A 22,756-nucleotide genomic window follows, 5' to 3' on the forward strand; every position below is an offset into this window, starting at 1 on the left:
TGTGTTAATGCAGCCATGCAGATGCCTACAAAGATTTATGAGTTAGGTTGTGTATCTTCCCGGCTTCCTCTCCTGGTGATAAAACAAGGCTCTTCCATCCCACTACAACTCTTCTTTCTCGTAATTAAGAGGAAAAAAGCAATCTTGGAAATGATGCAAAAAGATTTCGCCGTGAGAGCAGCAAAATGCAGAGACACTGAAACTGAAATACCTGCTCAGGGATAAAATCGTTACCGTTCTCCCCAAAAGGCGAGTGCACTGCTCCTGCAGTACCCAACATGGAATAACCCATCAGTGCCGGGATATGTTGGAGGGTGCCAGTGCCATCCCCCTCCATCACAGAGCACCCCGCCCCAGCGGGACATCAGCAGACCACTTGCTTTGCCCGAATCTGCTCTTTAAGTCCACTATTTGCCTTGGCCGACAGCCAGCAGAGCACTTAGGTACATGCTTAAAGTTAAGCACAAGAGTAAACAGATTGAAGTCAGTGGGACTTAAAATTAAGCACATATTTGAAGGATTTGCTGGCTAAGGGCCTTAGCCCTGGTGTCTCATGTCTAACTCGGATGATTCTAGGCTCATTGGCTCCTCCTGTCCTCACCTCCCCTCTCTCGGACCAGGCAACAAGCAGTTTCTGTTCCACCACCATGGGAGAGGTTGGCTTTTAAAGAAACCTCATCCACGGGCAAAGTATGCCTTTCATTAATTATACCTGCCTGCGAAATACCTTCCAGAAATCCCCACCCAAACAAAGCCTCAGGAAAGGAAATAACGGAAATTCTTGACGGTTTCCATGGGGGAAAAACGATCCCAACTGGTGAGACGAGGAGCACGTAAGATGAGGCTGATGACTGCTCCTACTGTACACGGCTCCCAACCAGGGACAGTTCTTAAAAGATCAGGAAACAGCCCATTACCGTCCTGATTTCCCAAGACTCCTTGAGGATGAACCCTGGTTGTGGCTCTCTGGGCACGTTCAGATCGTGCCTCAACACTCCACAAAGCCTCTTGCTGGGTGACGGGTTGGAGCTGGGTGATCTTTGAGGTCCCTTCCGACCCAACCACACTGTGAAGCGCTCAGTGATCAATCTTCCAAGAGGCCACTGGGCTTCTAATGGGCTAGAGACTCCTGCTTGACTGTCTTCCATGTCCTTCCACGTGAGCTTTTTTCCAATTCCATCTACCCTTGCAAGAACCTTGGTGGCTGCACAGGCAGGACGCAAATATATAGGCGGAAAAGATGAGCAGAAGGCTGGAAACTTGGACACAGGAGACACCAAACGTTTGCTTTTGATTTCTCCAGAAACAGGACTGATCTCATCAAGAAGCAGTAACTTGCCTAGACCTGACAGGAGACTCATGGAAGATCGCCAAGTCCTGATCTCCTCCCCAGCCCACCCCCATCCAATCTGTTTTCAACCATCCTCTGCTCCATTCCAATCTGCTCCTGAACAGTCAGTTCTTCCCAACATGACCACTGATTTGTTTGTGGTACTGATACTGATGGCAGTAAATAACCAAGGAACTTTGGAAAAGCACGTATGAAAGAAGCCTGGGTTACCCTACCCAAGTTCCAAACTGCTCCGGATCTTCAATATCCTCCCACGTGGCCAAAAAACTTTTTCACCCAGCCTCGTAATGGGGATGAAGACCCCCAAAAAAGAGAAGAGCTGTTACACTTGCCTGTCCTGACTCCAGCAGCTCTCAGAAGTTGAGGATGGGCAGAAAAAATACAAACTTATTCTTGCGTATGCTTCTAACACTCGCAATACGCTTTCATAGCCTGGCTGGCGATGGTCGATCATGCACTATTTCCTCTTCCAGATGAGGAAAAGCAGTACAAGAACTGCATTACCAGGATCCTGGTTTGGCGTTTGCAGAGGAGGAGGAGGAGGCACATGTTGACACCACGGGGAAAGGAGTCACGGCGCTTTTCGGATCATGTCGGGTCGCACGTACGTTCACGGCCGGCCCCCGGTTCTCAGCACAGAGGTGCAATCTTGGAACGGCGACTTCCTCCAGCGCTTCAGGAAAGCTCTGGAGCGCGAGGAAATCCTGAGCATCGCCACCGACACGTTATCGACACAGTGAGGAGATAATAACGGCAGGAACTGCCTTGATGCAAAATCACCGTCGTGATTCATGCGACTGCTCGGTGCCAAGGCCTGGCGAGCTGTCACACGTGCTGTCCACCAGTCATTGCAGAAGAAATAAAAATAAATAGAGGTGGGTTTCTACCCTCTAGCAAGCGAATCAGCGCACCGTACAGCTCACTGTACTGACCCCACCTTCTCACAAAGGTCAACAGATCCCACCGTCTCCTTCGGGAAGATCTGGCAGATGTCAAATGCCACGTGGCTGCCCTGCTGACATCTGGAAGAAGTACTGCTGTTTGTGATGGCAGAACACAGCGTGCTCTGCAGTGGTACTCAGGGCTTCTGGGTGACCGCTTTGAGTTCAGGAAAAAATTAGAGTACAGAATGGTAAGGGCTGGAAACGACCACTAAGATCACCAAGACCAATCATCAACCCGTCCCCACCATGCCCACTGACCACATCTCTCTGCACGACCACAGAAAGCACAGCAGTCCTGCAGCCCCCGGGCACCAAGAGATGCAGGTGCCTTGGCAACCACCCCATCGTTCTGGTGAGGAAGGGGAAGGTGCTGCCGTGGCACGATGGAGGAGTGCCTATGTCAAGGCTGGGGCATGGCAAGGAGACAGGGTGCTCCTCACCGTGTGAAGATAAAACAAAATGCGAAGGGAAACAGCAGTCCCATCCCTGGAGGCGTTCGAGAACTACAGAGGGGTGGCACACGAGGACACTGTCTGGGCATGGTGTGGGAGTGCTGGGGTTGAGATCTAGGAGGTCCTTTCCAACCTTCATGATTCCATGAAATACTCCTGAGAGCATTCTCCACGAACACCTTCTCCAACGCGCTAATGCTACACCAGAAATAGAGCACCTCAGAGACTCCACTTTTGTTTTTTTCTTCCTCCCTTTATTATTATTATTATTTTTTTTTTTGCAATGCAGTATTGCTAAACTCGCAGGGCTGCTCCCGAGTCTCTCTTTAATGTCACATGCACAGCTCGAGTCCCCAAGGCCCCAGCAGAAGCAGCCCGGGATATTTGCACATACCCCTCACAATGGAAGGAAGAGGGTGTAGGAGGGAGGATCAGGCTGCTGACCCCTTTATTGTTCTTGGGCCAGAAGAAAGCTTCCTCCTGGCTTAAGAACCGCGGCGCTGAAAAAGTTTTCCAGCCAGAGCAAGTCGTATGGAGTCACTGGGTTTTTTTTTTTTTGTCTCTCTCCTTCCCCTGCCTCCCCCCTTCGGCCGAGCGACGGGGAGTCACAGGGTTGCGCTCCATTCACAAAATACCTGCTGCACATCACGTAGTCCTTCCCCCCGGCGGCGCAGAAAGGCGCTGGAGCTCGGGCAAACGAAAATAAACCATTTTTCTCTACAGACTTGAAGAAAATAAAAAATAAAAGAGGAAGAAAGGACCCCGCTCCCAGACTGACGCCTCCAGCATGCGTGCGCCGGAGAAGGGGTAGGCGGGGGGAAGCGAGGCGACGATATGAAAGAAAACAAAACCAGCAAATTCTGCTCAGAAAGGATTAAATGGAGGTTTTCCAAAAAAACAGCCCGCCATTATATAATGAGGCTTAACTCAGAGTCACTGGGGTCACACGATGCAGCAGACTGGAAAAACCAAAGCGCGGTGCAGCCTTCTAATTGTTAAGCCAGGCACAAAAAATTAAAAAAAAAAAAAGAAATAAAAACCAGAAGAAGTGTACAAGGTGGATGCTCATGTAATAACGGATATATTTACCCCTCACACTTAGCTTTTTCTGGCTTAAGTGCATTTTGGCCTTTCTGATGGCCAGGCACGGAACTGCTTGGCCTTACCCACATAGAGCCAAGGCATAGTGTGGGACGACACTGTGTGCTTCTGGATGGCAGCAGATCCCCAAAACACATCTAGTAGTGCAAAGCCTGAGCTTTACAACCAACCAACTCACTTTCTAAATAAAAATGTGCACGCAAGAAGTTGACTTTTTGAAAACATGTTGTTGGATGCACTCTTGGTCGTACCCAACCTTGCCAATGGTGACGTTATTGGTTGCACCCAACCTTGCCAATGGTGACGTTATTGGTTGCACCCAACCTTGCCAATGGTGACGCTGTTGGTTGTACACAGCCTTGCCAATGGTGACGCTGTTGGTTGCATCCAGCCTTGCCAATGGTGATGCTGTTGGTTGTACACAGCCTTGCCAATGGTGACGCTGTTGGTTGCATCCAGCCTTGCCAATGGTGATGCTGTTGGTTGTACACAGCCTTGCCAATGGTGACGCTGTTGGTTGCACCCAACCTTGCCAAGGATGGCCAAGCACCAACGCTGCACACAAACCCTCTTTGGTTCTCCATGACCTTTCGGATGGACTTGTTGTACAACCACAGCCAACACCTTGACTCAAGTTCAGGCACAAAGGCACCACCTGGGCCTGATTCTGTCTCCCCAGAACCTTGCAATGAGAGTGATTCTCCTCATCCAGCACCCTGCTTGCTGGAAATCTGGGTAGCATCCCAGTTCCTTGCTTTCTTCTGAATTGTAACAAATGCAAATTTATGAATCGTTTTTTACTTTGGAGAACTGGTTTTGGTAAAAGTTATCATTGCAAGGTGACCATTAAAGACCAGGACAGGGCATCTCTACTCTCATCTACTTGGTAAAAATCACATCCAGGCAACTGCTGACCCCAAACCTCAATATTCTTACTTAACAATATGCAGCAAGCCAAAGTTAAGGAAGTTGGATTTTTATATTTTATTTATCTGTGGCAAAGCTGACGCACAGGCAGCTCACCAGCTTTAACAACTACTGTCACTCGGATGCTTGTGGTGGGGTAGGTGTCAGGGCTCCCTACCCAGGACCTCTAAGCAGAAGCAGTCAGTATCTGCTGCAATATCTGCTTGTTTTGCTCAGCCAAACGGAAACAAACTGCTCCTGTAAGCATACATATTTGCTTTCCGTTTGGAGGGGAACCTCAAAAGAATATACAATGAGAAATGAAATAATCAAGAGGGCCACAAAAGCAGGAAGAAATGAAGCTTTATCATTCTCCAGTGGTTCTGCTGTTCATACACTACAGGAATTAAGAAAAAGAAGAGAGGGGAGGGGAGGGGAGATGAGGAAGAGGAGAAAAGAGATGAGAAACCCAACAATGAGCAGTTCTCCATGGCAGTACCTGCAGGTGAAAAGCAGGGCAGAATAACCCTGCCTGGCCACAGGACCAAAAGCCACCAGGACAGCATTCTACAGCCAAGGGATGGCATTTCTACAGACCTCTTTGCAGACCACAACTCCATCTTGTTTCTCCATACACGTGCTGCCAATGCACAGCACTGAAATCATACATGTATTTGTATCACATTTCTTCCGCTATTTCTTTTAACCTAGATTAGAACCTTCAGCCCAGCAACCCAGTAACAGAAATTTGGAGATGGTACAGTCTTCTCTCCATCAGCTATCCTACATCCCAGGGTGGTGACATTGCCCACGGAAGTGTGAATTTCCCATCCCTGGAGGTGCCTATGACCATGCAAGGGGCCTTGGGTGGCCTGAGGTAGGGGTACACCAGCCCACAGCAAGGGGTGTGATTGGGGAGGCTTTATGGTCCCTTCCAACCCAACCACTCCATGGTTCTGTGACCTTCCAACCCTACATTCTACGATTCTATGACCTTCAAGGTCCCTTCCAACCCTACATTCTACGATTCTATGACCTTCAAGGTCCCTTCCAACCCTATATTCTACGATTCTATGACCTTCAAGGTCCCTTCCAACCCTACGTTCTACGATTCTATGACCTTCAAGGTCCCTTCCAACCCTACATTCTATGGTTCTATGACCTTCAAGATCCCTTCCAACCCTACATTCTATGGTTCTATGACCTTCAAGGTCCCTTCCAACCCTACATTCTATGGTTCTATGACCTTCAAGGTCCCTTCCAACCCTACATTCTATGGTTCTATGACCTTCAAGATCCCTTCCAACCCTACATTCTATGGTTCTATGACCTTCAAGATCCTTTCCAACCCTACACTCTATGGTTCTATGACCTTCAAGATCCCTTCCAACCCTACACTCTATGGTTCTATGACCTTCAAGATCCCTTCCAACCCTACACTCTATGGTTCTGTGACCTTCAAGGTCCCTTCCAACCCTACATTCTATGATTCTGTGACCTTCAAGGTCCCTTCCAACCCAACCATTCTATAGTACTATAGTTCTAGCACACGAGCAACCAAACTAGAGCCGCTAGAAAAGTGTAAGGAATATCTTAAAAAACAAGACAACCCATAGGGCATTTTAAAAATTATAATCTGTGGAGAAAACAGATAGGAACACTGAATGGGTTCCTACTTACTAAGCTCAGTCTGCTCCCACAAGGAGCACATCGCGTAATCCCCTGCACAAACAATCTTTATTTTCCCATGAATGAGACACATAGGCGTCGTGTCCAGCACTGAGCTCCCCAGTTAAGGGACAGTCTTTGACCGAGTCACCTTGCATTTCAACAAACCCTCATCCTGGCATCAAGTAGCCTATATTTACACCCTGGCTATATATACATCTCCCCAGGCAGCACGTCCATGGCGCAGAAGGGGATGTGCTTACCTGCTGCCTGCAGGCAGGAAGCGCCTTGCAGGAGCTTCTGGTCTCATTCATTGTGCTAACGCTATTTCCATCACAGCAGAGGAAAGGCAGCACATGGGGGAAGCATCTTCTGGGCAAGGATAAACCTTAAATGTTGCAGGAAATATTTCGTTAGACATGGGCTGGCGACAACCCACATCAGTAGAACTGTGAGAAGGAGCTGTGCTTCTGCAAGCTCCTTTGCCAGCAGGAATGTGTGCCTGTCCTTCTGCTTTGTGGACAGAAATATTTCTTTACCCTTTATTTCTTTCTATTCCCTTTATTTTATCAAAAATTACTTCACAGAGAAGGGGAAAGGGGATTAAGATATGGAAGTGGTCAAGCCAGCAGAAATCTACTTTGCCAAAGAGGAACTCAGCTTTTGTTTGGGACCTTTATAAACTTGGATTTTTTTTTTTTTTTTTTTTTTTTGTTCTGCTCCTTTCAACAACTTTTTAAACTTCATGCTGCTTCGCAACTGACTTTGGGAAAATACTCAGCAGAATTCAAGGCAGTGCTAAAAAAGGCCTCTCAGGTTTCTAATGAATCCTCTGGGAAAACAAAGGAGATGTAACACCATTTAGAAGTTAAAATAAAATTCGGGCAGGATTTTGGGGGCAGGGAGTAGTGTTATGGTATATAGAAAGGACTGGGAAAGAACAAAACCTTTCAGGCTTTCTTTAGGTACTATAGAGCTGCATGAAAACAAACCTTTTTGAAAGGAAAGAGGCCTGAGCAAAGCCTGGGCTGCTCTCTGCTGGGCTCAAGCCAGAGTTCAATATGGCAATGTCCGAGAGCCTTATAATCCAGTCCCCATACACAAACCAGCAAATTCCCCGGAAGATAAATTCTCAGGTCTAGAATTACTGGTGAAATCTGAAAAACAAAGTATCGGGTCTTCTGTCCCTGTCCTGCAAGCACCACTGTCTCATCCTCTCCATTCATGTCCATGCAGCCGGCTGCAAACCACAGCTCCTGCTCGGGAGATGCTGCATATTTTCCCTGTTTTTCCCTGCATGTTTTCCCTTTCCACTCCTTCCTCTCACCAGAGCTTTAGCTGCTACTTGCTTGCTGCCAGGCTTCTTTTCTGCATCCCACCAACTCCTCCAAACCCCACCAATTCCCACTGGTAAGCTCAGCCTAGAGCTGCAGCTTCATCGTGCCCCAAAGATAAGCCGTAAAGCATCCCAAATTCCATCACTTTTCTTGTTCTTAGGGCAAACCAGCACCTGGACAGCTGTGATCTGAGAAGCAGCAGTGGTTCAGCAGTGGATGTCACTGCAGTCCCCACTGCCCTCCTGCTGAGGTTGGTACATCCTTCTGCACGGGGCAGATAAAGGACAGAAGGTGGACAGGATGAGCCCCTATATCCAACGGGCAGCAGCACCTTCCAGAGCAAGTGAAGACCTTTCAGCACACACATCACCGCTCTCTGGCGTGAGGAAAGCTGTACGGCACCAACCCTTGCACAACACTGCAAGTCCACATCTGCAAAAGCCCTGCAAACGGGCCAAAAGGCACAACTGGAGATGTTGGATTTCCAAGAAGAATTGGGTGGCAGTGTGGCTGCAGAACATGTCCCACCCCTGGGCACAGGATGGGTGCGAGACACTGTGTTTTGATGCTTGGAAAAAGTCCTTGGAATAAAATCCTGTTTGCTCTGCACAGAGCCTGCTCAGGAGCTGTGCAGCAGTGCTGCAGTGCCCTCTGGTGCTGCACGGTGCACTGTCCCAGCTGTCACCAAGCAGCAATCCCCAAGGCCAAGCTCCCTGTGCTGTTTGTTGGCTGCTCTGGTTCCCCATCGCACAGCCACTGAGATGTCACAGTGACTTCACCTTCCAGCTGCCAAAACCTGCAATCTTCGGGGGTGTGCGATCAGTCATCCTCACCCCTTCCGTCCCCTGAACAGGAACCCAGTCTGTCCACCCAGGGCACGGACATACCCCACCTCCTCCCCTCCTGGCAGCATCTCGCTGTAGGTCTGAGACACAAAAGACCTTCCGAAAGCAAAAAACCCACTGGAAGATCTTCCCTTTTCAAAGAGTCTGACTGAAAACACTGTTTTTATAACCTGCTTTCAGGCTTCAAGGCAATTTTGCTCCACTGCCAGAACTACGGTTTGTCCCTTGAAAGACGCCTTGAGCTGAAGAGCTGCACGGAGATGGCAACCTGCCTTCTGTGGTCAACAGCGGCCCTTGCTCTACCACCCACCGAAGGGTTACAGGCCACCATGTCTCCCCCAGCCCACTCCTTTTCCCAAGGAAGTGGTCCTTGCCAGTTGGGTTCAACGCCACAGCAAAACGGACTGCAGGAAGATGAGATCTTACTGGAAATCACAGCAACGAAGGCTTTTTTGCTCAGCAGCAGGGGTGTGAGTCTCAGTGCGTTGTGACCTATGATCAACCATGGCTCTCTGCCAGGGGCTTTCCGCAGCGGTTGTAGGAGTTGCAGTATTGGAAAGACCCTTGGGAGATGGGAAGCTGGCTGGTGAGACTGAAACCTCCTCTGAAGGTGGTGTTGTGCCCACACGCTCAGCAGGAGCTGGGGAGGGGAGGAGGAAGAGGGAGATGTCTCCCCAGCTTGGAGCTCCCACTGGGACTCTTGCTCTTTACCCTCACGGCAGCTCAGACATCTATACAGACTACAGAAGAGAAACTAGCACTTGTATTCTGATTCCAAGCACGTAATGGAAAGGTTCAAAAAAATCAGAAAGAAAACTGAAAGACATTAATCATGGAGTAGAATCACAGAATCACTGAATCATTAAGGCTGGAAAAGACCTCCAAGATCCCCCACGCCCAATCCCACCCCACCCCACCATGCTCACTGACCATGTCCCAAAATGTCACATCTCCACGGTTCTAGAACACCCCCAAGCACAGTGACTCCACCACTCCCTGGGCAGCTGTGCCACTGCATCACTGCTCTTTGGAGAAATCATTCCCAATATCCAACCTGAACCTTCCCTGGTGCAACATGCGGCCACCATCACTCGTCCTACTGCTGCGATCTGGGAGCAGAGGCTGACCCCCACCTTGCTCCTTGCTTTCAGGAGTTGTAGGGAGCAACGAGGTCTCCCCTGAGCCTCCTCCTCTCCAGACTGAACCATCCCAGCTCCCTCAGCTGCTCCCCATAAGACCTGTCCACCAGATCCTTCACGGCTCCATTGCCCCTCTCTGGGCAAGCTCCAGGGCCCTGATGTCTTTCTTGCAGTGAGAGGCCCAGCACTGAACACGGCACTCGATGTGCAGGGTACAGAGCTGCAAGGCAACGAAGATGTCAAACCAAAGGATGCCAACACCGTCTTCCACATTAATTCCCCTTGCCCTGTCACTGCCTGCCCATGCTGCCGAGGGCTACCTGGTCTGCAGGCTGTATGTGCACCCAGCACACACAGCCACGTCTGAAAGCCCTTCTGACTGGAGAATACTCATCTTCACATTTTCTTCCCAAGCCACTTTTTGGCAGCGCTTAGGCCAACAAGCATCCAAATCCAACTGCAGATCCTATGAGCGAGGAGAGACAAAGAGCGAGCAGGAGGGCTCTGCCTGCAGCTCCCACCAGATGGCAGAGCAGCTCCGAGCAGCGGCAACACCTTCTGCAGTGCCGAAACAAAAGGCTGGGACGAGCATTTCTCTCTCGCTGCTGGAAAGAGCATTTGGAGGACGGTTAGTTTTTCCTATTGTTTTTTTTTTTTTTCTTTTCTTTCCCCTGATTCTTTCTGTTCCGTATTTCTTTTCTCACCGAAAAGACACGGATGTCCCTTGCGATGTGTCGTTGAAATACTGCTGATAGGTTCTACCACCAAAACTCAAGTCTATGGATTAATGTCCCTATATCCAGAATATTCAGAAATTAGCCCTAATTTCATGCTGTACGTGATACAGAATTTCCAAAGCAACCTGTAAGACTCACTGTCCCTCTGCAGTCTGGTGCCCTAACTGCTGGAGCTGCTGCAGCACATCCAGCAGAGCAGAACCTTTGTTGCACTGGAGGATGCTCGTTCTCCATCCACGGAGGGGATGATGCTAAGGTGTGCCCAAAGAGCTGGACCAGAAGCAACCCACGAGACCTTAAAGCACAAACAGAACAAGGATTCGTGCACCTCCATCAGGAAGAGACTGTTTTGGGGATATGACACAGCGAGGCAAAGCCCCCCAAAGGGCAAAGGATTTCTTTCATATGCTCACACTGTATTTTCCCCAACACTCCCACACACTGAATCCCAAAGAGCAGCATGACCACCTCTCCACAATCACCTTCACATCCAGTGCATGACACATCAGGATTAGAGCGGCTGTCAGAGAGCATTTCACTTGTCAATGCTGAACCAGACAAATCCCCACCGTTAACTGTATGGCTCCTGGTTCCACATGCACAGAGTGCACACCAGGATGGGTGCATCTCCAAATCACACAGTGTTTTACTAAAATACTGAATGAAAATAAAATACAAAGCACAAAACCAAGCAGTTCACTGGGTCTTCCAGCTCAGAGCACAGTGTACTGGGCACGGCTGGTGGCCCCAGAAATGCAGTCCCAGTACATTGGGAAACTCCTTTTGATTCTTCAATTATTCCAATGATTCCCCGGGGAGAACAGTTTAATTCTGCAGAGTCATTGGGTCGTTATCAGCAGGCCCCAGAGTTTTTTGCCCTATGACCTAAAGCCTAGACAGATTGAGCATGTATAAAAAAACAGCTGCTTTCAGGACTGGGGGACTGGGAAATACTGAGACACAAACCGACCTCTTCAACAGCACTGCATCCCCAGTGCTCATTGTGGTCATTTAAGCACAAAAAGCAGCTGCAGGGACAGATCTAAAGAAGAATCAGAAAAGGAGCAAGTGCAGTGGTACTACATACAAGGCACGAGCATTGCAGAGGGGAACACCTGGATCAGCACATGGTTGCTTCTGGGCAGCTCCTGGAGCCTGGTGCTTTCAGAAGCTCCTTTTCTAAGATCTGAGCCCTGTGTAGATATGGGTGATTTCTGCCCACATCAGCACTCACCTGCCATGCTGGGAGGACCTTCTCGATGTCGTTCAGATTGATGCTGTCACCATCCTCATATTTCCCTTTTCCAAGCCTATGGCAGAGAGAAAGCAAACAAAAACATGAGCAGTGAAGCCTCACCGGAACCAACGTTAATTCTCTGTGATGGCACACAGGGATGAGCTTTCACTGCAGAAGGCTCTCATAAAGAGAAAAAAGGTCTCTGAAGTCATTGTGTTCATTTCCAAAACACTCTCACGTGGGCACAAAGCCACTGACACCAAATGAAATGCTGCCTCAGCCCTATCACCCTGCACCCTGTCCACAGCACTACAGCACCCTTAGTAACAGTAGCAGGAAGAAACATGGGCCTCAGCTGAAGGAGGACTGGAGTTTAATTAACACCTAATCACTTCAAGGGAAATCAGGTGTGTTCAACAGTAGGAAATAGTGATCTGCATGGGCCATGCTCAGCTCTGCTCTTCCACAGAAGCCTTATCACTTGTGTGAACCGTAACCGTGACCTTTCCCTAAAACATTCTTAAATGTACCTTGGATCCAGCAAGGCTTAGAAATGAATTCTACAAAGTAATGCAAAAAACCACCAAACAGCACTGCTCTAAACCACACGAGCCAAAGATGGCCCTCAGACCCTGAATGTGGTCCAACTCTTCCAGGTCCTTCATATGGACCATGCCATCATGTCAGCGTTCCCACTGCAAAGAAGTTCCCTTCTTGCTGGAGGGCATCACCTCAATTGTAGCTCTGGGGCTGGGATAGCCGCACACACGTGGCACTCACCCTTCCCTGTCGATGTGGGGCAGTGGGTGTTTGGAGGTGTTCCGGAGCTTCCTGTGGAATTGGCTGAAATCTAGTTTTTCAGGCTGCAGGTCCCACGTCGCGCCACTGGGAGAGGAAAACAAAGAGGGACAAAGAGTGAATGCTCTGCTAAGTCAATAAAACCATGGTAGGAGCATAGGAGCAAACTTGAGCCTGCAGATGAAGGCAGCTGGTGCTTTGGATGCACCACCTGTGCAGTGTGATGCCACAGACCTCCAACTTCACACTGCAGTGCTGTGCTTTTTTTGTGCGGCTTGCACTAAATCATAGTTTTGATGCAGATGCATCACAAAGACCACACGCCTTGCTACCTGTATTTGCTCTTTGTACCAAGAAGATACTGCAGCAGAGGCTGCTCCAGCCTGTGCAATGCAGATGCTCTCCCCACTCCAGTGACCTGGAGCAAGTATCAATGAGAGCTTGACCCCTGCACAGCAATGTGTATCACTGGACAGAAGGCACGTTTCACTGCTCGACTTGATGCTGCTTGAGCAGGGAAGCATGCTTGTTTTTTCTCATGCCGAAGCAGCAGCTCTGCTCAGCAGCTGCAGAGCAAACACATGAGCACAGCAGCAGTTAGTGGAAGAGGGAAGGCCAGGAGCAGAGCACAGAGCTCAGCCTCGCCTGTGCAGTTCTCAGATGATTGCCAACAGTCTTATCAGTGCCTTTCTAAGACGTTTGGTGGCAGGACTCTCCTAAGCACACACAGTGCTTTAAGTACATTCACAGAATCGTTATGTTGGAAAAGACCTCTAAGATCCCCAAGCCCAACCCAGCCCCACCATACCACTGACCACATCCCTCAGTACCACATCTCCATGGTTCTGGGACACCTCCAAGGACGGGGACTCCACCACCCCCTGGGCAGCCTGTGCCACTGCATTGCTGCTCTTTGGAGAAGAAATTTCTCCTAATATCCAACTAGAAAGTTGTTTGTTAGTGCTTAGTGCCATGGACTATGTGAGGAGCAGTGATGGAGGCCATGTGGCAGTGCCCACCTGTGCACCAACAAGATGGCCCCACAAACAAATCCCTAACATCAGCTTACCTGAAGGAATCAAAGGTGTTGGCAGCCCAGATGTCGGTGCCCAGCATGTCAAGGGAGCCCTCCTTGTTGCCATTCTAGGAAGGATGGAGAGGTGGTTACATGGCGCAAGGCTCTGCTTTGCAGCCAGCATTCCCAATTCCACATCGAGAGGCCTTGCTATGACACGCAGACCCCTTGCTGTGCTAGCTACAAAAGTGCACTTGGAGGCAGGAAGGGGAGGTTTCAGCCTTTAGGACACAAAGCTATGGACAACAAAGAGCAGACAACATGTGGGTTGACGTTGGCCCCGTCCTCCTACCCAACATCCAGTGCCAATGTGAGCATGTGGCCTCCAAGAAACACAGACCCAGAGGACAGGTTGGCATTCTGACCACAAAACTCCAGCTGGTTGATGTGGGGAGGCGTTTCCAAGGTGACCTGTCCAACCAAGGTCCAGAAGGGCCACCAAGAGCCAGAATCCAGGATCACATCCAGATGGCTCCTAATACCTCCAAGGGCTGTCACCAACAAGCACACGGACACATTTAGTGAAGCACGAGGTGAAACACCTCTGTATTTCATCACTGTGGTGACTGCTTCTTCAAGGAGTCATGGTGACACAGCTTCTCCTTGCTCTACTAATGTCTCACAGTAGGACACAACCCCATATTGAAGCTCCAATTTTTTCCCAATGGAAAAGCATCTAAGCCAAAACCCTAAATTGCTTCTCATCCTTCACAGCCCTTCTACAATCACCAGCCCACACATGTCCTCCCTACAAGCAGAGGGCTGCCCTCATCACCCTTCACAAGCAGACAACAGCAAAGAGGTACAGCATGTTGGGTTTTGTCTGGGCCAGTCACGAAATCAGACTCGACTCAGACTCATGTGGGATGGATATGTTATTTCCTATTCATAATAAACTTATTTATTATCAATACTTCCCAACAAACAGGTTTGTCTCCTCATAGACACAACACTCTTGCAACACAGGCACAACCACTTCTGTACTTACACCACCACATAAAGTTTTCCTGAGGAACTGCTGTTTTCAAATAACACAGAAAACAATGAAAAAATAATTTAAAAAAAGACGATTTCCACATGAAATTCCAGACTTGAAGGTCTTTCTCAACACCAAAGATCTTCGGTCGTTATTCCTTCTTTGGTTAAAGGTGTCTTTAACCAATTCTTTAACCAATTCTCTTTCCACGTCCGATTAGCACGGGATATTTAAGTACCTGTCAATGAACCAATTGCAATGGGATGTCCCAAGAGCTAAGTGTTTGGGCTCAGGGGAGAAGGATAGGAGCATATAAGCAATTGCAATGAAAAAGAGGCCAATCAACAACCGAGACACTAAACAGCCAAAATTTCTGATAAGGCGGGAATGGGTTCCTAACGACACGTTGCAGCCAGTTCGGACCCCACTCCCAGCAATTACTGGAAATTACAGGTCTGCTTCACATGGAGAAGGTCAGAAGGGTGCGAGGGCTCAGGCAGTGTCTGGGTCCTCCCACCCAAACAGGGCTGCAGCTCCTGGTCCTGCCAGCCCATGTCCCCACCACCTCTCAGGGATGCTCCAGGCACCAACCCAACTCCGTGACAATGGTGACTGGGGCCCAGTGATGACAAATCTGTGATTGAGTCGTGAGTCACTGTGGTCACTTCAAGTCCCCGCTGCCTCAGATGATCTGACTTGGTAACTGGGTTATGCCTCAGGTCAGCAGCAGCTCCCAGCAATGCTGAGACTGCCATAGGACTGAAAAAGCCAATTCTCAAGTCCAGGAGAAAAAATAAATTGCGTGTATCTAAAAGAAGCAGTTCCTTGCTGCCAGTTCCCCTAGGAACGCAATTACAGAAGTGAGCAGTTTTAATATGAAGCTCCCCATGACCCAACCCTCAGCTTTAGATACTGATTTTCACGGTGAAGGGGATAGAACTGCTGCAAGTTAATTAAGCCAACAGGAATGATGACTGAGTGACGCAGTGGTGAGAATGTCATCAATGCACAGAGACAGCAGAGATCCAGTAAAATGAACCCTACCCCCAAAATGGTTTAAATGCATGTTCATAGCCTCTGTCCTCCAGATCTCATGAGCACACACTCAGGTGACCAAAACCTACACCCAGAATACACAGAGCATGCCACCCGCCACGTGGACTCTGCCTGTTTACTCACATGTGCAACCTCAGCAAATTCCCCACAAAGTCAGCATTTAGACGCAGGCTGCCCTTTTTTTTTCCCAAAGCCAGCTCAGTGTCACACCGGTTTCTCCTGCCACTCCTCATTACCATTCCCCAGCAAATCTCTGCAAGTGCAAAATCACGCTTCTGGTGGCACGATTGCAACAACATGTCTCATCGCCGTGCTTTGCCCTAATAGAGAGCAGCACCAAGTGATCTCAACGCTGTGTGTGGTATAAACAGAGGGATTATCCTCTGGTGTGTGCTGTTGGAGCAGAAGTCTCCTCCTCATTCAATCCTCAGCCCCAAACCACCGCTGCACCGCTCAGGACATTTCCTCATGCTCTCCAGGATGCTTGAGATGCAAGGATGGACCAGGACTTTGAATGCTAGCCCCGGCCTTTGGCACAACCAACACTCATGCACGCAGATGGAGGTCCCTGGACAGAGTTCAGGCAGAGAAAGGCCCTAAAACCACATTAGCAGCCAACTACCAATGTTTTTTGTAGGGTAGGAGGGTAACTCTCCATCTAGCCCCGGAAAGCTGCTGGACTCAGGGTCATAACGTAACACCACATACTTGCTGTTCAATCCTATGTCAACCTCTAACAAAGACTCACCAAAAAAATAATTACAGGCATCTCTTAATTTCCCAGATCAGAAGTACTCTGGAATTTCAAGGGAAAAAAAGCAAATTTCCTTTGCACTCAACCACCTGGCTACAACAACCTTCTTGCCCAACATAAAGGCACACCTTAACAGAACCCGAGGCCGAAGGACAGCTGTATTCCTCGGCAGTCAGGTGATGGGTTGGGCACAAATAGGGCAGCAACGTGCACACCAACACGCATCACAGCCTACACGGAGGCACACACGCAGCGCACACCACTGGAAACCTCCGACAGACAGCAAGCAGAGGACACGATGCCAGTGCCCAGCTCTTCCCGTGGCTACCAGGTATACCTTGGTGGTGTGCCTGAACTGGCTGCTCCTCCCAGACCTCGATCCAGAGCCACACCTGGAGCCTGACCCCGGCCGCGATCCTGCGCTCCCACCGCTGCTGTGATCCCAATCTTCCTGGAACAACAAACAGCTGGCTTTAGTCAAGGGCACTGCCATCCCACACCCATGAAAACCACTGAGCTGGCCAAGAAGGAGATCTGCTGCTCCTGAGCCACGCACACCTACACCTCAAGAACCGTGCCCACGCACCATGGCCCTATTTCTGCCTTTTCTTTGAGTCCTTTCTCAAAGGAATTTTCTCGCACCGCAAAGAGATAAAAAATGATTGCAAATATTTAGCTGTAATAAACTAGTTCATGCATGGAGAAAAATAATACCTCCTAAGGCTTCACGACAATTCATTATACATATCCTACATCCTCTAAAACTGCAGATGCATCCTTAATTCCTGCCAACCTGAACCCCCATGCCCCAAATCAACCCTTCATTTGCTTCTTCCCCTTGCTTAGCATGCTTCCCTTACACTGACAATACTTGGGCCTCACAGCCCCAACACTCCACCCCTGTAACTCCTGTCCCTACAGGGGTTGTCCCTAATGTCCTCCTTTCTTCTCACTTGTTCTGCAGTCAAACATCCGACAGCTTTCTTGTTCAGTCAGCACCCCATGGGACAAGATGAATAAGCCAAAACCAGAACAACCAACCCAACCAGCTCTATTTACCCAAACAACATAAGGTGCTTGGGGAGAAAGGGGTTTTTGTCGGGGTAATTGCTCCTGAAGTTTTCATCAGAGGCTCCCAAAGGGCTTCGGGAGTGACCTGAGATGATTAAAAATCCCCAAATAAAAGAGTGCAGAATATTCAACTCTATTATGCCAAAAATTTGGAAGGTGATTAATTCCGGGCAAAGCCCATGTCCTGGTTGAGTCTCAAGTGCTCCTCTACCTGCTGGGGCTGGAGGATTTACCCAACACGAGGGACTGGAGGGAAGGCGCTGGATTTACCTAATACGAGGTAAAATGCATCACTGCCCATTTCTGCATGTTCCCCATCCTCAAAGCCAGAAAGCCCAAACACCTTGTGGCTGCCATATCCTAAAGTCAGTACTAACTCCGAAAGAGGGTAAGTCAACCAGTTCTTGAGCTGTGCACAGAGCAACTTTGAGAAGCTGTGGCTGTTCCCATGAGCTGTAACACCAATGGCAGAAAGCACCTCCCTTCCACAGCACAACGCAATCCAAGCGTGCCGATGGTTTATATGCTCCCATCCTTTTTCCCTTGGGACCCATGTCCCCAGAAGACAAGGACTCTCCCAGCCTCCTCCAACACCCTGAAGATCTGCGAGCTCTCATTCCCAGCTCTCAGCACGCTCCAGCTACCACTCCAGGTCTACATTCACCACCAGGAGAGGGAATTTCCATCCCAAATTTTGGGGTTGGAGACAAACACCTCCCTGGGAGAGAGACTGCCAGCAGCTGCTTTTATCCATGCAAATTTTCCCAGCCAAACTCTGCATCCCCTTAGGAACAGCGAGGCTATATGCATGTCAACCCTGCCAGCCACCCTCCTAGCTGTCACATCCAACATTTACATTTTAATTAGCAATAATCACATGTTTCATTTATACTGCAATTTTCACCTTCGCAGAGCTTTGCGGTGCGAACTAATTAATCCTGCTCCCTTTGCCAGCTCGAGAGTTATTTCTTCCTGGTGCTTCAGTGCACATTGGAAAATCTCATCCACAGAAGGGGAAAACTTTCCCTGATGAGCATGCAGTAAATGGAAATTCTGCAGTCCTCAAGTGGTTGTCCTCACTGGAAATTTGGTCTGTTGGCGAAGCCACCACTGAAGACAACAGTGGATTCCAAAGGGGATTCATGCTACAGAAAATCTCCCACACTCAATGTAAAGCCTAAGGTAGGCAGATAAAAGGGTCTTCTTGGGACATGGGCCTCAAGCTGCAGATCTGAGATGGCCACCAGCATGAACTATCCCAACACAGCCCCTACAACCTAGACCAAGCTGGAGAGTGTCCTACAAGTCACCAAGGATTCCAGGCCCTTCTAGACAAATTCAAGAGCATGCATTCCAATTTTTTTTTTTTTCCACAGAAAAATAACTATTTGCAATAGAAATAGTTATTTTAATGTTTTAAAACATGTGGAAAAATAAATATTTCGGCCGGGACAAATTTCCAGCTTCTTTATAGTCAATGCATAAAGCTACAACAAAAACAGAAAATCACCCCTGTAAAAACACCATGAAGAAACAAAAAAAAACAGCCACACACAGAAAGAGCAAGTAGTTACAACAAGAGACATGAAGAAACAATTCCCTTTACAAATAATTTGTGTCTTGAGGTGGAGTGTTTCTTGACTGCCTGATGCCTGAGATAAGGGCACACTTACCATAGTTCCTGCTCTTAGTTATGCAAGTCCTCTGTAGAACAGCTGCTGAACAGCTGGGTAAAGCAGGTCATAGAGTCACAGAAGCATTAAGGTTGGAGACCTCCAAGAACCCCAAGTTCAACCTCAACCCATCCTCACCATGTCCAGCAACCACGTCCCCAGCTGCCACATCTCCAGCACCTCCCCGGGCAGCCTGTACCAGGGCATCACTGCTCTTTGGAGAAGAAATTGTTCCTAATATCCAACTTAAATTTTCCCTGGTGCAACTTGAGGTCATTGCCTCTCATACTATTGCTGCTTTCCTGGAAGTATTGCTAGTTAGCTGGAAGCAGCTCCAATACAACCAGGGATATGAAAGTCACATCAGCACTCAATCTCAAATGTCTATTTTTTAAAAAAACATGTTTAAGCCAGTGCATAATCAAAAACCCAGAAAGTCCTGGGCCCAACCAGACTCCAACAGGGAAGGTGACAGTGTCACCTGTGCCACGACAGGCACAGATACAGATGTTCTGGGCAGCAAAGATCACCCCTGAGAAGTTCTGGCTGTAGAGTGGAACCAATCTTCAAGTCACCATGATAGACTTCCTAAATAGAGGAATAGAGGCCAAAAGTCCATCTGGTTTCCCTCAGCAGCAGTAGCAGAATGCACAGAGTTCAGGATCAAAGGTATTGGTGACATCCAACACACCTACTTTTATGTCCCAGACAAACACTGATGTGCCAAAACCTGGAGGGGACGGAAAGTTTTGGAGAGTATAAGGAGTATGGAGGGGATAAATCACCCACTAAACACAAGGCTGTTTCTTTATAAAGCCAGAAGCCCCAGAGCAAGCTGAATCATCAGCTGAATGGTTTAATTCCTTCCTCAGCAGCCATGACTGAGCAGATCTGTATTCACTGCACAGAGGGAGCATCAGCAGCAGCTACAGATGAAATGCCACTTAGTGACCGGTTCTGCCAGAGCTGCTCCTTGATCACCTTTGAAGGCTGGTCACCTCACCTAGAGCTTTAATTTCTTCTTCCCGAGGCAGGGCTGCACCAACCTGTATTCCCTGGCAGAGCCTCAAAGTGACTCCCTGACTTTCGCCTTCTCTTTCTCTGTTGTGAATGAGACAAAGCAAACAGCTGTGTCTGGCTGCACCCACTTGCCCCAACAGCCAAGCACAACCCCCAAAAATGCCATAGAAATAGAGTCAATCATCTTCACGTGTTAACACAACTTCCTATGGCTGGAAGCCAAGTGCTTATCAGAGGGGGGTTTTCAGGTTCAAGTGAGTCACTGGGAAGTGTCCTAAGGGACTTAAGTGGGTCTGCTCCAACCCCACCCCACCCCCAGCAGCCACACACCCCCATGGCTGCATGTCCCCAAATGCCCTCTGCCTGCACAACGCAGGGACACATCATGCAGCGTTTCCCTTGGGATGCATTTTGACACCAGCGCAGCACCGAGCACCTCTGAGTCACTGAGGATTCACGTGGACGAGCTTTGGTTTGGTGGAGGCGTGGCAGCTCCTCATACTTTTGGCATCATCAAGGCTTGGCTTCATGGACAACACGACCCTCACCTGGAGAAGCCCCCAAGGTTCCCAGTCATGCTATAAGTCCCCAGGGTGCGTGGAAGAACATGGAGATGGCTATGCAGCTGCTGCCAGGCTTTTCTCATCCCAGAGCTCCATGGATCTCTCCATACACAACACACCACAAGCCTTTTGCTTAATGAACTGCCCTCAGAAATATATCAAAGCTTTGGCCTCATGAGGGGAATGCAAATAGTATATTACATAACATCTTCCCAGTGGGTGTTTTTAGAAAAAAAATAATAAAATCTAAGCACGAGAAGATTTGAAATGCCACCATTATCCAACCTTTCCTTATGGATGGTGGCACAGGCAGTACCTTGTATATATCAACAGGGTATGTTGTCACCCCACAGACCATTGGTTTCCACCCCAAAGGACCCTTTGGGGGCACTGCCCAGTGCACTGCAGGGCTCAGCGTCACGCTGTGCAGCAAACCAAAGCGTTCCAGGAGGGAGCCAGGAGAACTAGAGCTGAGCAGAACGTAACTGTGAGACTGGGCTTCCCTCAGCACACCAGGGCCTCATGCAACCTATGTCAGGAGATGCCCCATGAGCACCAAGGCCTGGGCTTTCCTCCTCCCCGCAGCCTTACTGCACCATGTGGAATGCCCAGCTGGAAAGAAAATACAAAAATCAAAGAGTTCCCCTTTCCAATAAAAAAATCTCAAACCCCCGTCACAAACTGCAGTGAAAAACAGAAGGTAACATCATCCCTCAGGAAACGATTAGCTAGCTTTTTGTTCCTGAGCAGGTTTGAAGAGGGACTGATAATTCATGTGCAAAACAAAACCTCATTAATGTTTTTTTCTTTCCACGCTACCAATGAGAAAAATAAGCATCCAGAAAGAGTAATGCACTGAACCTCGCTCTCACCAGCAGCGATTCGGCTGTATATCTGTAGCAGAAAAAAAAAGGCTGCCTGGGCAGCAGAACAATAGCGTGCAGCTCCTCTCTGGTGCCAAGGAAAATTTGTTCCTCGCTGTTAAAGGAAGCCCAACACGGAGAGAGATAATTACGAGCTCTGCTGCAGGCTGGGAGAGAGCCCAAACGTGGGGAAAGCAGAGCACAGAGCGCAGCCTAGGCATACATGGATGTTAGCTGTGCTCTAGCTTCCCCTCGGGCAGCCATTGCCAATAGGGATTGTATACGTACGTGGCCACGGTATGAAGGGATTGTGCAGATATCTTGCTGGCCACCAGCATCTGCTAGGGGTAATCCCAGGGCAGACACTGGGCAGCCACCCCCAGTAACTACCTAGCTGTTAAAATGATGAATTGGAGCTCGCCTTCGCATACGTTCTTTGGGATTGGTAAACCTTACGTAGAGGTACAGGTGCTTTTGCATAACATATCCACACGTTAGCAAGATGCTCATCCCCTTTTGGTGGCTTTTGGTGGCAGAGTAGAGGAAAAAGGTGTCTCAGAAGCAAAGGATGGTTGGGTTGGGAGGGTCCTTAAAGACCCCAGAACTGGTCTGATCCCAGAATGGCTGGGTTTGAAGGGAACCCTAAGCGTCCCCAACCCCACCCCAGCCATGGGCTGGCTGCTCCTCACCAGCTCAAGCTGCCCAGGGCCCATTCAGGGCCTTGGACAGCTGCGGAGATGGGGCACCCACACTTCTCTGGGCAGCAATGTCAGGGCCTCACTGCCATCTAACCTACATTTCCCCCCTTTTTAAACCATTCTTCCTTGACCCATCACTATTTGCTGATGTAAAAAGGCAGTCCTTCTCCCTCAGTGTACTGGAAGTTCTCCCCAGAGCCCCATATTCTGCAGACTCCCTCAGCCTGTCCTCAGGAGAGGTGCTGCAGCCCTTCAAGCATCTTGGTGCCTCCTCCGGGGCCCGCTCTGGCAGCCTTCCTGTGCTGGGGGTCACGATGCAGTGCTGCAGGTGGGCTCTCAATGTAGCTCCTGAAGCACACTGCTACTGCCCCAGGCTCCCTTCTCCACACAACGTTGCTGGATTTGAGGTGAGTCTGTAGCCCAGCAGGCACTCCTCCAGTTCCCAGCACTAAACCTGGAGGTGTTTCATCCCAGAGTTTGAGGAGATATTGA

General features: G+C 49.1%; 1 protein-coding gene across 4 annotated transcripts in view; it reads right to left on the reverse strand.

Annotated features, from left to right (window-relative positions):
• The window catches only part of CTIF (cap binding complex dependent translation initiation factor), a 95,132-nt gene that overhangs the window by 51,031 nt on the left and 21,345 nt on the right, over positions 1-22,756 (reverse strand). For 3 of the 4 annotated variants that reach the window (XM_085213079.1, XM_085213080.1, XM_010725145.3), the window contains 4 exons: positions 16,714-16,827; positions 13,585-13,658; positions 12,498-12,602; positions 11,715-11,790 (listed from right to left, as the gene is read on the reverse strand). In XM_085213079.1, the coding sequence (XP_085069205.1) occupies positions 11,715-11,790; positions 12,498-12,602; positions 13,585-13,658; positions 16,714-16,827 (369 nt within the window). The remainder of the gene's footprint in view (positions 1-11,714; positions 11,791-12,497; positions 12,603-13,584; positions 13,659-16,713; positions 16,828-22,756) is intronic. The other variant, XM_010725146.4, reaches the window with a different exon arrangement.

This window comes from Meleagris gallopavo, chromosome Z (genome assembly GCF_905368555.1).
Source record: "Meleagris gallopavo chromosome Z, MGAL_WU_HG_1.1, whole genome shotgun sequence".
Lineage (NCBI taxonomy): Eukaryota > Metazoa > Chordata > Aves > Galliformes > Phasianidae > Meleagris > Meleagris gallopavo.